The 13,207-nt window shown below is 33.7% G+C and overlaps 1 protein-coding gene across 1 annotated transcript; it reads left to right on the forward strand.

Moving 5' to 3' along the window:
- Positions 1–9,065: 9,065 nt before the first annotated feature.
- Positions 9,066–10,132, forward strand: LOC133174769 (uncharacterized). Its single transcript, XM_061309864.1, has one exon. It carries the CDS (start codon positions 9,066–9,068, stop codon positions 10,074–10,076), a length of 1,011 nt encoding a protein of 336 aa, XP_061165848.1. The 3' UTR covers positions 10,077–10,132.
- Positions 10,133–13,207: the final 3,075 nt, after the last annotated feature.

A 13,207-nucleotide genomic window follows, 5' to 3' on the forward strand; every position in this document is an offset into this window, starting at 1 on the left:
ATATGAAGCAGAATTTGTTCAAAATCTTTTACGTGAAAAGAAGAAAACACTTGCTGTGACCTTCTACTCGACATTTAGATATATCGACGACGTATTGTCAATTAACAATCATGGTTATTTCCATTCTTATGTCGACACGATATATCCCGGTGAGCTTGAGATAAAAGATACCACAGAGTCTGACAGATCTGTTTCATATTTGGATATTTTATTAGAAAAAGACGTTAATGGTAATCTAACAACAAAACTTTATGACAAACGTGATGACTTTAACTTTTCAATCGTCAGCTTCCCTTACTTATGCAGCAAGATAACGTCATCACCTGCATATGGGGTTTACATCTCTCAGTTGATTCGATACGCAAGAGCATGCTCTACGTATGAACAATTTCTAAAACGAGGTAAACTATTGACAAACAAGTTGATGAAACAAGAATATCAGCAGTCTCGTTTAAAGTCATCATTAAAGTTCTATGGTCGATTCAATGACCTTGTCAGCAAATACAATCTTTCATGAAGTCAAATGCTGACTGACTTTTTTCATACTAATTGTTAGGCCATTATTTACACACTGATTTGACAATGGATTTTTCCGTTATTTACCGATCATGACAAGGAGCCGGTCGGCAGGGGATGCTCACTCCTCCAAGGCACCTGATCCCACCTCTGATGTCTTAGAGGTCCGTGTTTGCTCTACTCCTATTTTGTAATGTTTAATGGACTTTTGAGCTCGAATGCTGTTATTTATCTCCACATATTTTGTTCCTTTAAAATTTTGATCCCCTAATGTGGCTCAACCCTTACTCTCGGGGAGGGGGGGGGATAATTAAAAAAAAAAAATGAATGTACACCAACTGTAGATGCTTGCATATTCATATGACTAATTATGGACCTGTTGTTCTTGAGAGAAATACTTTAACAAATTGCTTTCCAATATACTCTAATGTATAACTTCGATGTACTTGTTGTTGCCCTAAATTATCCCCTGGGGCCATGATTTGAACAAAATTGAATCTGCTCTACATGCGGAAGTTTATGTTTTAAAGTATTTTAAGATACCCATTTTTTAAATTTTATTATTATTATTATTCAAATCTGTGAAGAGGGCATAAAACACGGACCTCCGGAAATTCTTGTGGGATCAGGTGCCTTGGAGGAGTAAGCATCCCCTATTGACCGGTCAATCCCGCTGTGAGCCCTATGTATTAATTAGGTAGACTGAACATTCCGTTGCCAAATATAGTATAAAAACAATGGTTCACAATAGGTATGAAACACAGTCAGCCATCATACGAACCAGATAGGTCATATTTGTTAAAAAGGTCATGAAAACAATCATTGAATTTACGATTGATTGATTGTTATTGTTCAACGCCGAGTCGGCAATATTTCAGCCATATTTCGGCGGATTTACGAAATACTGACTTTAAACGAGGATGTTGGAATCCCTGTAACATCAACTTATCTGTCAGTATCCAGCTTTTGTTTAAGAATTGATCGTACTCAGAATTTGTTCTTGAGTATCAAATAAGTTGGGAGACATAATATGCTGTTTATTGGAGAATATTACTTCATGAATAAGGAACGTTAACGATGGAAAAACTGAAATTATTTCGTTTGACATATAATTAGTTGTTAGTTGGTCATTCTCGTTCGACTATAGTCAGCAAAACAACCAAATATGAAGCAAATGTGGCAGACTCTGTGTAATCGAGCATTCTTTGGTGTGACCGGTTGACAGGGGATGCTTGATCCTCCTTGGCATCTTCCCACCTCTGGAATTTCCAGGGATCCGTCTTTTATGCTATGTCACAATAGCTTTGTCTGTGTGAAATGTATATGTAAAATGTCTAAATATTAATAGTAATGTTTTGGTTTTTTTTCTGAATATTTATGCTAACTCAAAGTTAAAAAAAAAAGGTGAATAAGAATATATATGATACAGAAAATTCGAGCTTATTGTAAAATGTAATTTAACTTCGATATCAGAAAATAATTTTCAGAAGAAAAATTACTTTCAAGTTCTGATAACTAAAATTTGATTTTAATGTTATATTATATAAATCAATTCTGCAAATTCTTTTCTTCTCCCTTTGTTTTACTCAAATCAATCCGACCGTACATGTAAATGGTGGAATAATATATTAATATTTTAATCATCATGATGATAATTCCTATGATGCAAGAAGTTTTTTTTTTTTAATTATTTACACATTTACAATGCCGCTGAAATTTTCAATTTTCAAGTGTCTAAGATCATGGATAACAAACGCTGGAGCTTATGTTATGTCGATAAAATCATTTTATGAAAGCAGAAACACTTCAAGTTGCCTAAAAGAATTTGATGTTTGCCTCAATTGATATAATTTGTCACATGCTTAGAAACCCTTACATTTATGGGTTCTTAGAGATATACTGAAAATTTTTTCCACTCATTATTAACTAAATTTCATTATTATATATTACTTACACCCCGATTCAAAAATAGTGAATATTCATGGCAGCACATAATGGTTCAGGTATCAGGATGGCACTAAGTTATTTATTGAAAAGACACCGAGTTTAACATAGCAACTGTTTTTGTATTCTTATGAGGCATAATTTATTCAAAAACCTTTACATGAAATATATGAAGATAACGAACAGTATTCAAGTTCAAAAGTCCATTAAAGAATATAAAATAGGAGCAAAGCAACACCAACCTCCAAAACATCGGAGGTGGGATCAGGTGCCATGGGAAAAAGTACTTTGTAGTCTGTTATTGTGGCATTAAATGCGACATTTGGATAAATTGCTTCACCGATTAGCAATATTCATTTGCATTCATTCATTGATTTGTTATACCCCATAGACTTCGAAATGAAAGACACCACAGTCTTACACGTCTTTTTTATATTTGGATGTGTCAATAGAGAAAGACAATGATGGCAAAATACAACTAAACTTTATGATAAACGTGATGGTTTCAGCTATAATATCCTCAACAGACCTTCTGTAGCAATATACTCTATCACCTGGGTATTGAGTTTATGTCTCTCAATTGATTCGATACGCAAGAGTATGTTCTACTTATGAATATTATCCAAAATGACTGACAGCAAGCTACAGCCAAACGAAGCGATGAAACAAGGGTATCAACAGTCTCGTACACGGTCAATATTTTTTAAATTCTCTGGTCACTACCTTATATGTAAATGCAATAGCTTGTACGTCATTCCCGGCAGAGCTGTCCAAAGTGCAAGACATAGAGTTACGGGACAGGATTGATTGATTATTATTGTTTAACGCCGAGTCGGCAATATTTCAGCCGTATTTCGGCTATGGGACAGGACAAATTTGGTTACTTTTTGCACCAGCATGTGCCTAAAACTTGCAGCAGGTTAACTATAACCGTTTTATATTTTTCTGCACGGAAAACAGGCCATGGTGAGTTTATTTTGCAGTATTTATAGTTATGTCTAATGTACTTTTAACATTTGTTCTATAAATTCACCTTGGCAGGCATTCATCAGTGAGTTATATGTGTGTGTGTTCAGGTGTGACGTTAGCGAGAGTGTTTAAATAGGTTATCTTGTCAGAAGTTTTGGCGCATTTAGAGAAATTCTACACATTTAAAGAACAGCCTGTTTCTTATTTTATTGTATTTTTGTTCGCTGTATTACTTTTCATTTAAATGTCTGAGCGGAAGTAGGTGACCAGAAGTATTGTCAGCCATTTTGTATCTATGTCAACTGTAAACAAACTGATGATATTGAAAATATCTTAGTGTTTATGTTATATTGAACTCAAACATGACTACATAGTTATTAATTAAAGCCAGTATAATTGTGTTTTAGTATTGCCATATGTAGAGAAAATAATTATTTACTGATAAAGGAGGGTTAATATTTTAGCACCATGCTGCGGTGTTCATCATAAGGATGATGATGTTGATGACGACGAGGATGTCGATGGTGATGACGACAATGATGTGATGATAATGACGACAATGATGTAGATGATGTGATGATGATAACGACTATGATGTCTATGACAATGGTAATGTTGATGAAGAAGACGTCGATGATGATGTCCGTGAATTAGACGAGCGGGAATCACTAGTATTTGTGAATCGACACTGATCCCCAGCAACAGTCTAGGACTACAGTTACGGAGGATAGTGTTGAACTGAATTGAGTGAACTCTCATATTGATATGGACAATTCTGTTAACATTTTAATAGGTTTGAGTTGAGATCGATAATTGAGAACACGTGTTGGTTACAGTTGTTAAAGATCTTTTTTTTTTCATTGTAAATAACATTTTTTATGATCATTTAAGTGAGTGTGCATGTGTGTGATTGTGTGATTTATTAGTTGTTTCTTTATGTAAATAAATTCTTGTTTTTCTTGAAGCAACTCTTAGTTTTGATTTGAAAAGGAAGCCTAACTCATCCACGTTACACTGTATTAAAAGTTATTTCACATATGACAACGATATGGAAAAAAAAAAAATAGGAAGGCATATTAAATTAGGCAGATGGTATATTTGGAGAAAAGATAAAGAACACAATGGCGATAGTTATAAGTGGTTTGTTTTGAAGCTCATATTTCACCAGGAAGTTAGACAGGAAATTAAAAAAGAAAATAGGACACAAAAGAAAAAAAAGGAAGAAAAAAACCAGGAATGGGAAATGTCAAACCACTGTAAATTCATCTAGATAAATTATTTTGTTCAGAAGTCCGATAAACTTGAAAAATGAACTGGCCGTACCAAGCAGGTAAGAAATATTATATATAATTTATATAATAATTGCCTTTATTTTTCGCTTTGCTATTACATCTGAAGCTGAGAATTCGTGAACGCTTTTACGAGCATGTCTCAGATAAAATTCGTAGAAACTCTCCTAACAAACATTTCAGCTAAATTATTGATGTTGTATAAATATCATTGTGGCAACGCACTTTGAACAAATCACGCACTTTGATAATTTTTTTTCAAAGTGCGTTAAATTTGGGACGAAATCCATGCACTTTGAAATTCTTCTTCAAAGTGCGTTAAGAGTGTAGATCAACATTTTGCACCATGGCGACACTTAACGCACTTTGAAAAAATATGTATAAAAATTCTGGACGTAGATTTTAGTACAACTGATCACGTTAGTTATATGACCCGTTGCTTGTCTGTTTTATATTCCACCGAGCTGCATACTCTTTATTCAAAATGTATCTACAATGATTCCTTAGAAAAAAGGCATTTACAGGATAATTAAAACAAGCTATTTGACATGTCTAGTCTTTTATGATATCAAATTACAGATTTCAAAGTAATCTGACTGCATATTTTTTTGGTAAAAATTTCAGTCGAGTGAGTAATATGGCTAAGGTTTATTTTTCTTAGTACATGAAACAAATAAATGCGTCAACCAGTGTTTCATATACGTTCATAATATATAGATGAATGAATATGAGAGAGAGAAAGAGAGAGAGAGAGAGAGAGAGAATTTTCATGGTATGGAAAAAATCACAATTGCTCCCTTTCTCTAAGAAAAAAAAGATGCTTTAAGTCACTTATCGTAGCGAACTAACTACGAACTGGATAAAATAAAAAAGAAACGAAATTGTGCTATTAAACAATCATTCATCCATTATTTTTTTTCGTAAAGACACATTTTCTTTTTTTAATATTTAGGAGAAACGTTGGGAATAAAAAAACACCTAAATATCTTTAATACTAAAGCGTCTATATCTAAAATCCTGAAGTGAAATCATCACCGAAAAGTTATTCAACCAGATAAACATACTTATTTATTATACCTAAAATTTTGCAAGTATATTGACCAATCCGTGCACATTTTTTTTTTCAAAGTGCGTTAATATGGTCGATACTAACGCACTTTGAAAAGAAATATTTTTGTTTCAAACTGCTTTGATTTGGTCCCAAATTTAACGCACTTTGAATTTTTTTTCAGAGTGCGTAATTTTTCAAAGTGCGTTGTAAGATAGCATACTAGCTTTGACCATTCCAAATATAAAATATTTTGTTGAAATATGAAAGTGTTTAGCCCCGTGAAGCGCCAACCCAATGTTTGCTATCAGGACTTCAGCTATCAGTATCTTAGCTATAAATATGAATTTTAGGCAATTTCTTGTGTCTGAATGCCGTGATTCAGCAGTAAACTTTTGAGTATTTTCAAGTTTCTAGAACTGCTAAAGAAATTTCAACCAATTTTGACATGTACAGCTGTAGTATCTATAAATAAAAGAGAACTGAATTACGGTTTTAATGGTCTTGCCTCCCAGTGGCCTGAGTAGCGTTGCCAAAAATGATCAAAATTAACGCAATCCTCAAAAATAAATAAAAAGTATTCCTTTTAAAGGGATTATTGGAATGAAATCGTAAAGTCAGCATTATGAAATATCTTGAAATAAGTTTTTAGACATTTCTTATCTTTTTTAATTGACTTAAATCAATATTTTACTATGAGTATGTTATCATGGATTATCCGCGAGTTTATGTAACGTTAACTTTGTTGTGACGTCTCATTACTTTACGTTACGTCTCTATAGATAACAACAAGTCTCAAATAAACCACTATACGATTAAGACGTCTTTCATTTCATTCCACAACATATGTATATATATATATATATATATATATATATATATATATATATATATATATATATATATATATATATATATATATATATATATATATATATATATATATATATATATATATTATTTCACAATTCTTTCTCAACTGAGTATGGCATGTAAAGGCATACAAAATTTAAATTCTTGTTATATAGGGTAGTGTAGCCTTTAAAAATCATCTTGTAACTGGAAAGATGTAACGTTCACATTTTTGTGTAATAGGATGAGAGACATGAAAATCAAACCGGATAAATCTTTGTAAAGAAAAATAACTAATGATTAGTTAACTATCAAACCTTTACAGAGCTATTAATTTAAGTTGCAAGGGAATGAAACTTTAGTACTCATGCATGTATTTTGCTCAGTTCCCTACTTAGTCAATTTTTTTTTTCTTATTAACAGGATAAGTAATTATGTTCAGAAATATCCCTAGCAAAGTTTGGCCTATGAAGATAGTTTAAACGACTTTGTATTTTTTTTTTTAAAATTTGCTGAATGAGTGTTTCCCGCTTAACACCAAACGAATTATGAGGCGGGTGCAAAACCAATCGATACATTCTAAATCATAGTAGTTGATGGATGCGATGTGATTTCGTATTATGTTTTGGCTTTGTGAAGTGTCAAGCACTTTTTTTAAAAATCTACATTACGGTAAAAGTCAAAATACATATAAATTGAAATGGTGAGATTTGAAACTTCTTTATAAACGATAATGAACTGAAAGTCCACAATGCTGTAAATAGACAGAATGGGAAGAGTCGCACTTTCTTAATTCGATTTGACTTGCATATTTTATTGCTTTCTAAAACACCAATGAAAAGATAAACTTCTCCCTTAAGAGTTGTACCTCCAAATGAAATTCTTACGCAAGTAAAGAAAATTTTAAGTTTTTTCACCACGTGACTATATAAACGTTTGCATCTCAAGGTAAATGCATCAAAAATGCTCGTTAGTACTTAACTTAAAGATTTACACGAAGCTGTCGGCGCATAGTAGACAAAGTAGTACAGGACGTAATGTGTGCGCAGATAGTTAAATCTGCCGGATACCTCATATGGAATCAACTGTGTTCGACCCAAGCCGATCAAAAAAAAGATGGTAGTGTATTTGACCTTATCATAAAGTGAAGCATACGCTTTTAACACTTGAAGACCGGTCGGGTAGCCTAGTTGTAGGACGCTCGCTTTCGTGATAGGGAGGTAACAGGTTCTATTCGCGTCAAACCTAAGACATAGCATAGATAGTGACTGTTTCTCTGCCAAGCTCCAGACACTAGAAGTGAAAGTCATGGGTCTTTCGAAGAGACCTTAAAATCAACATCCCGTGTCCCGGTTGCGGTGGCACGAAAAAGAATCCTCACTGCTCAATGTCCCTAAGTGCCGAGTAAAGGTCCAAATTCGAAGCCCTTCACCGGTATATGGAGATGTCTCATTTACATGTTAGTGAAAAGTTTTTGCAAGGGATGTAAAACAACAATCAATCAATCTTTACTCTTGAACTTCCTGATGACAAACTGCATGAGTATGAAAATGATTATATATTCCTGATAAAAATGTAAAGTTAGGTGTCAGGTGTCCAGAGATCCAATTCTAGTCAAAAGTGATCATAGCTGAAGAAATGAAATCTAAAAATAATGACACTTATGAAGCTCAAAAATACATTGGAATCATACAAAATTGGAGTAGAGCAATTTCTCTTAATTTCTTTTATTAAGTAGATGTATTCATTATTTATAGTCTCTCTCTCTTGTGGATTTTTCCCTACTTTTTCCTGAATATATCTGATGAGAAAAGTAACTGCATTACACATAGGTGTGTTTTATACTAAGAACGTTTACTATGATAGATAAGTAATGAAGTAAAATAATAACACATCAAACAAAGTTATATTCTTTGTATTAATTTTTCTATTTTACAGATTCGAGTCATAACAGAAGGACACGAAGCTTTTAAACTTGTGTTTTGCCGAAACTTAAGTTCGAAGAGTATCTTCTTTCACCTTTAAGCATTGTCAATGTAGATGTTGGAGAAGGCGAGGTGGTGTGACAGATTTGAATTATAAAGATATTTCCCTTTAGAACCCGTACAAGCAATTCAGAAATGAATACTACTCTATCATCTGAACTTCTTTCACAAAATTATTCAACATCGGTCCTACCTTTCACGATATTTTTCTTGATTTTGTGTTTCACTGGATCCCTAGGGAATCTCTTTGTTGTTATCATGTACGCAGTAAAAATCAAAGATCGTGATGGTCAGCGTTACTTTATTCGATATTTGGCAATAGCCGATCTATCCGGATGTCTCGTGCACGCAGTAGACATTTCTATCTCTAACAATATGATGTATACTTATCCTAATGGAATTTCGTGTAATCTCTTGAGTTTCTTGTTGTTTTTTGTCCATTGTGTATCTACACTGATAATTATGGCAATAACAGTACAGAGATATTTTATGATATGCCGACCCTTGGGGATGCAACTGGATCTCCGACGCAAACGAATTTGTCTTTTTCTTATTGCCTGTTTATCAACTTTTATGTCACTTCCGATTTTCTGGAACGACAATAATGAGAAGAGGACATGCTCTCTTGCAAAGGAAGACTTTGACTTTTTCTTCGTTTATCAATACTGTGCCGGCGTCTTTTCGCTGGTAGCAATATCAATAACTATTGGTTTGTATGCAATGATATTACACACTTTAAAATTGAGAAGAATTCGAAGAACACAAAATGAAGAACGGAACTTTCATTTTAGATATGTTTGTTGTTTGAAATGTTGCAAAGCAAAATCATTGAAGACAGAATATCTCAAAGGTAAAGAAAACGTGGATAGTCACTTGAGTGTTGAAAATTCAACTTCTACACAAATACGCTGCGCAGACAGTTGGATTAATTGTTTCTCTCCAAATAGGGACGACCATGAAGTGAAGTTAAACAATATAAAACTGCGTCAAGCTGAATCTGATATCGGAAATCAACAAGTGTTTCAAAGAAATAACAAAACAAGCGAAACCGACACGGAGGAAAGGGACTCCACAAGAAAGGAAATATCTGGGTTTGAGATAAAAACTGAAAAACCACAGTCTTCTGGAAATGTATCAAAAAACTTCACACAAGCATTGAAATCAGAAAACATTATAACAAAAATGTTTCTGGCTGTCTTAACTACACAGATTTTGACGTGGTTTTTGTATATAGCGTCAACGTTCATTCCAAGGAAAACGCCTCCTCTGGAGAGCATAGAGGACAAGGTCGAAGAAAATTTCATTCTAATGTTAAGAAGGGCCGTGTTTTTCGGATACCTATTAAATCCAGTTATTTACCTTTATTTTGATGGACAGTTCAGGCGAAAGATGAAGGGCGTTTTCTGTATGCTATCTGGCGATCAATTCTCAGACACATCCACGTCTAAGACAGGCAACTCAAATTTGCGATGACATGAATAAATTTCAGAAATATATTTTACAAACACAACAAATGAAGTTGACACAAACTAAACATTTCACAGTTTCATCAATTACCTGTGTTACACGTATTTATACATCAGGTCTAAGATCAGGTTCAACTTCATGAGACTTGTGTTCCCTTAGTTAAAGAACTATGAAGTATGATGTACGGGCAGATCGACAGACGCCTGGTAATGTGAGTTCTAAGTCCCTGATTTTCATTCCGTTCAGCAGTTAGCCAAACCAAAATAAGTGTATTGTTTAGTGTACATTATTATTTTAGTGTATATTTTAGTGGATTTAAAAAAGCGTATCTTAATTGTCTTCTATTAATGTATATTTTGTATAACCTTATTTGGTTAAAGCTTACATGAAATCTTAAATATGCGAAATTTTCATCCTTGTTCGACTTATTTCATCCCCGTACTGCCCTTTCCGCCATATTTCTTTCAGATTCGCTGACTTATTTTACCGGCTATTTAAAACCCTAATGCCCTTGTTACACTTGACTGATTTTCTAGCCTGGCTGTCGACGTGTTCACATCTCCGATAGCAGTTTTGGAACACACCATGAACTGACCGAAAACATTTAGGCTTATACACATCTCCGATAAAGTAGTTTTGGAACATGCAATAAATCTAACAATCCTACCAAAACTAGGAATTTAATTGAAAACTGGAAAGAAGTATATAAATTTTGAATAATTTAGATGCATTGCATAAAAATCAAAACGGCAAATGCAAGTTTGATATACATATATATTTGAACAATAAAGAAGAAAAGGCTACCACATGCATTTTTCCCCAAATAACACTGTACTATTGAGCTTTAAGCATGCTACACGGTATAAGCACATACTACAGTACTATGCAACTTACGCATTCAAGCTATACATGCATGCATGCGGAGAAAACGCGTCGAACGCTTTAAACTCATCTGCCTGAAATACTGCTATCGCTACAGGTATGTGCACATGTCGACTTCCTATTTTCCTTTTATTGAAATATGCATCACAGTAGAAATAACTCCATTTGTAACACAACGGTAAACACATTGTCACTAGCACTTGAACACAAGTGGTCCCTGCAGATCAGCATTTTTGGTCAGGGAAAATATATCGAAGGTGGAAATAACACTGGTATTTGCCTGATTAGACAATATATAGCTACGCAAATAAAACGCTTCAGAAATCGAACTAACTGTTGTCGGTACATGTAGTAAATATATTCATGAATGTGGCTCCAGTACATCAAATTTATTAAATAAACATACATTCTTGTTACGGATCTTACATCTTTTAAAGAAAATGAATGGGGGTTGAATATGTAGAATATACTTTTCATTATATTTTAAACAAAAAGGTAGGATTTTCCTTGATCAAATATATTTAAATACATGCAATAAACTGGCCTCAACTATTTTAGATATAAAACTGATATATCTTAAATTTACACACACTGAACAATTTGTTTCTGTAGACAGATTATTTTCAAATCAGGACCCTTTCAGGCGTCACAAATAACAAGCACGATTGATACAATTAACAAGAAGCACAGACATAATTATGTGTAATAAAATAATCTACAGTACATGATTTTGTATATATTGAAGTTGAGTAAGTATTGCACCATTAGAATATATGAAAGTAATATTGATAATTGAAATAGTTCTACCGTGTACCCAAATGTAAAGTGGGGTGATTCAACAATCCTCGCATTGCAAAAGATATCACAAGGCGATGCAAAAGACCTAATTATTACATTACATAAGTGTTTTTTTAACAACTACACATATTTACACATTCTAGATATTTAAAGAAATTTTGTAATGTGACTGAATGATTAAAATATGGTTGCGTGCATGTGTATTATTTCTTTAAATACTATATAATTAATAGTCAAAGTTTATAGGAAAGAAAAACAACTTGCCTCCAAGAGTGTACATCTCCCCCCCCCCCCCCACCACCAACCCCCCCCCCCAAAAAAAATTAAATTCTATTTTGATATTTTTTTATGCCCCCGTATCGAGGATTCGGGGGTATATAGTTTTTCCCTGTCCGTCCGTCTGTCTGTCTGTTTGTCCGCAAAAACTTTAACATTGCTCATAACTTTTAATTAGTTGGGGCTATGGCTTTCATATTTTACATGTGTATTCCTTGTGACAAGACCTGTCTTTGAATACTATCAAATTTGACCTTTTGACCTTGACCTTTGAGTTTGACCCAGTTTTACAAAATTTTCCCGACTTTAACCTTGGCCATAACTTTTGAACAGATGGTGCTAGGGCTTTCATACTTCATATGTGTAATTCGTGTGACAAGACCTTTCTTTGGATACCAACAACTTTGACCCTTTGACCTTGACCTTGGAGTTTCACTTACTTTTGAAAAACTTTAACATTGGCTATAACTTTTGAACAGTTCGTTTTTGGGCTTTCATACTTCACATATGCAATCCTTATGACAAGACCTTACTTAGGAAACCAACAACTTTGACCCTTTGACCGTGACTTTGGAGTTTGACCTACAAGCCTCTAAGTGGCCTCTAAAATTTAGGCGCCAGCTGGTGCTTTATCAAAAAAATTAGCCGCCAATGCAAATTTTTAGTCGCCAGGCAATTTTTCTAAGGCGCCAACTTTACAAGTTAATAGAATATAGGGACCAATGACGTACCTAAGAATACACGAAATGTCCATTGCTAAAAATAATCTACTCTTCTTTTAAATTTCTTTTCGCTTTTTTCAGAAAAATTGTTAAAAATGTGAAAATTTCTGGAATTCAACGATCGCCAAGTCAATTTAAAATGGTCGCCAATTTGGCGACTTATGAAAAAAACTTAGGCGCCAATCAAAAATTTTAGGCGCCATGGCGACTAAATTAGTCACCAATTAGAGCCCTGACCTACTTTTGAAAAACTTTAACCTTGGCCATATCTTTTAAACGGTTGATGCTAGGGCTTTCATATTTCACATGTGTATTTCTTGTGAGAAGGCCTTTCCTTGGGCACAATTAATTTTTACCATGACCTTGATGTTTGACTTACTTTTGAAAAACATTAACCTTTTCCATATCTTTTCAGTGGCTGTTGCTAGGGCTTTCATATTTCACAGGTATATTTTTCGG

The sequence above is a fragment of the Saccostrea echinata genome, unplaced genomic scaffold (genome assembly GCF_033153115.1).
Source record: "Saccostrea echinata isolate AGI-Se365-2 ecotype Australia unplaced genomic scaffold, CSIRO_AGI_Sech_v1 ptg000059l, whole genome shotgun sequence".
NCBI lineage: Eukaryota > Metazoa > Mollusca > Bivalvia > Ostreida > Ostreidae > Saccostrea > Saccostrea echinata.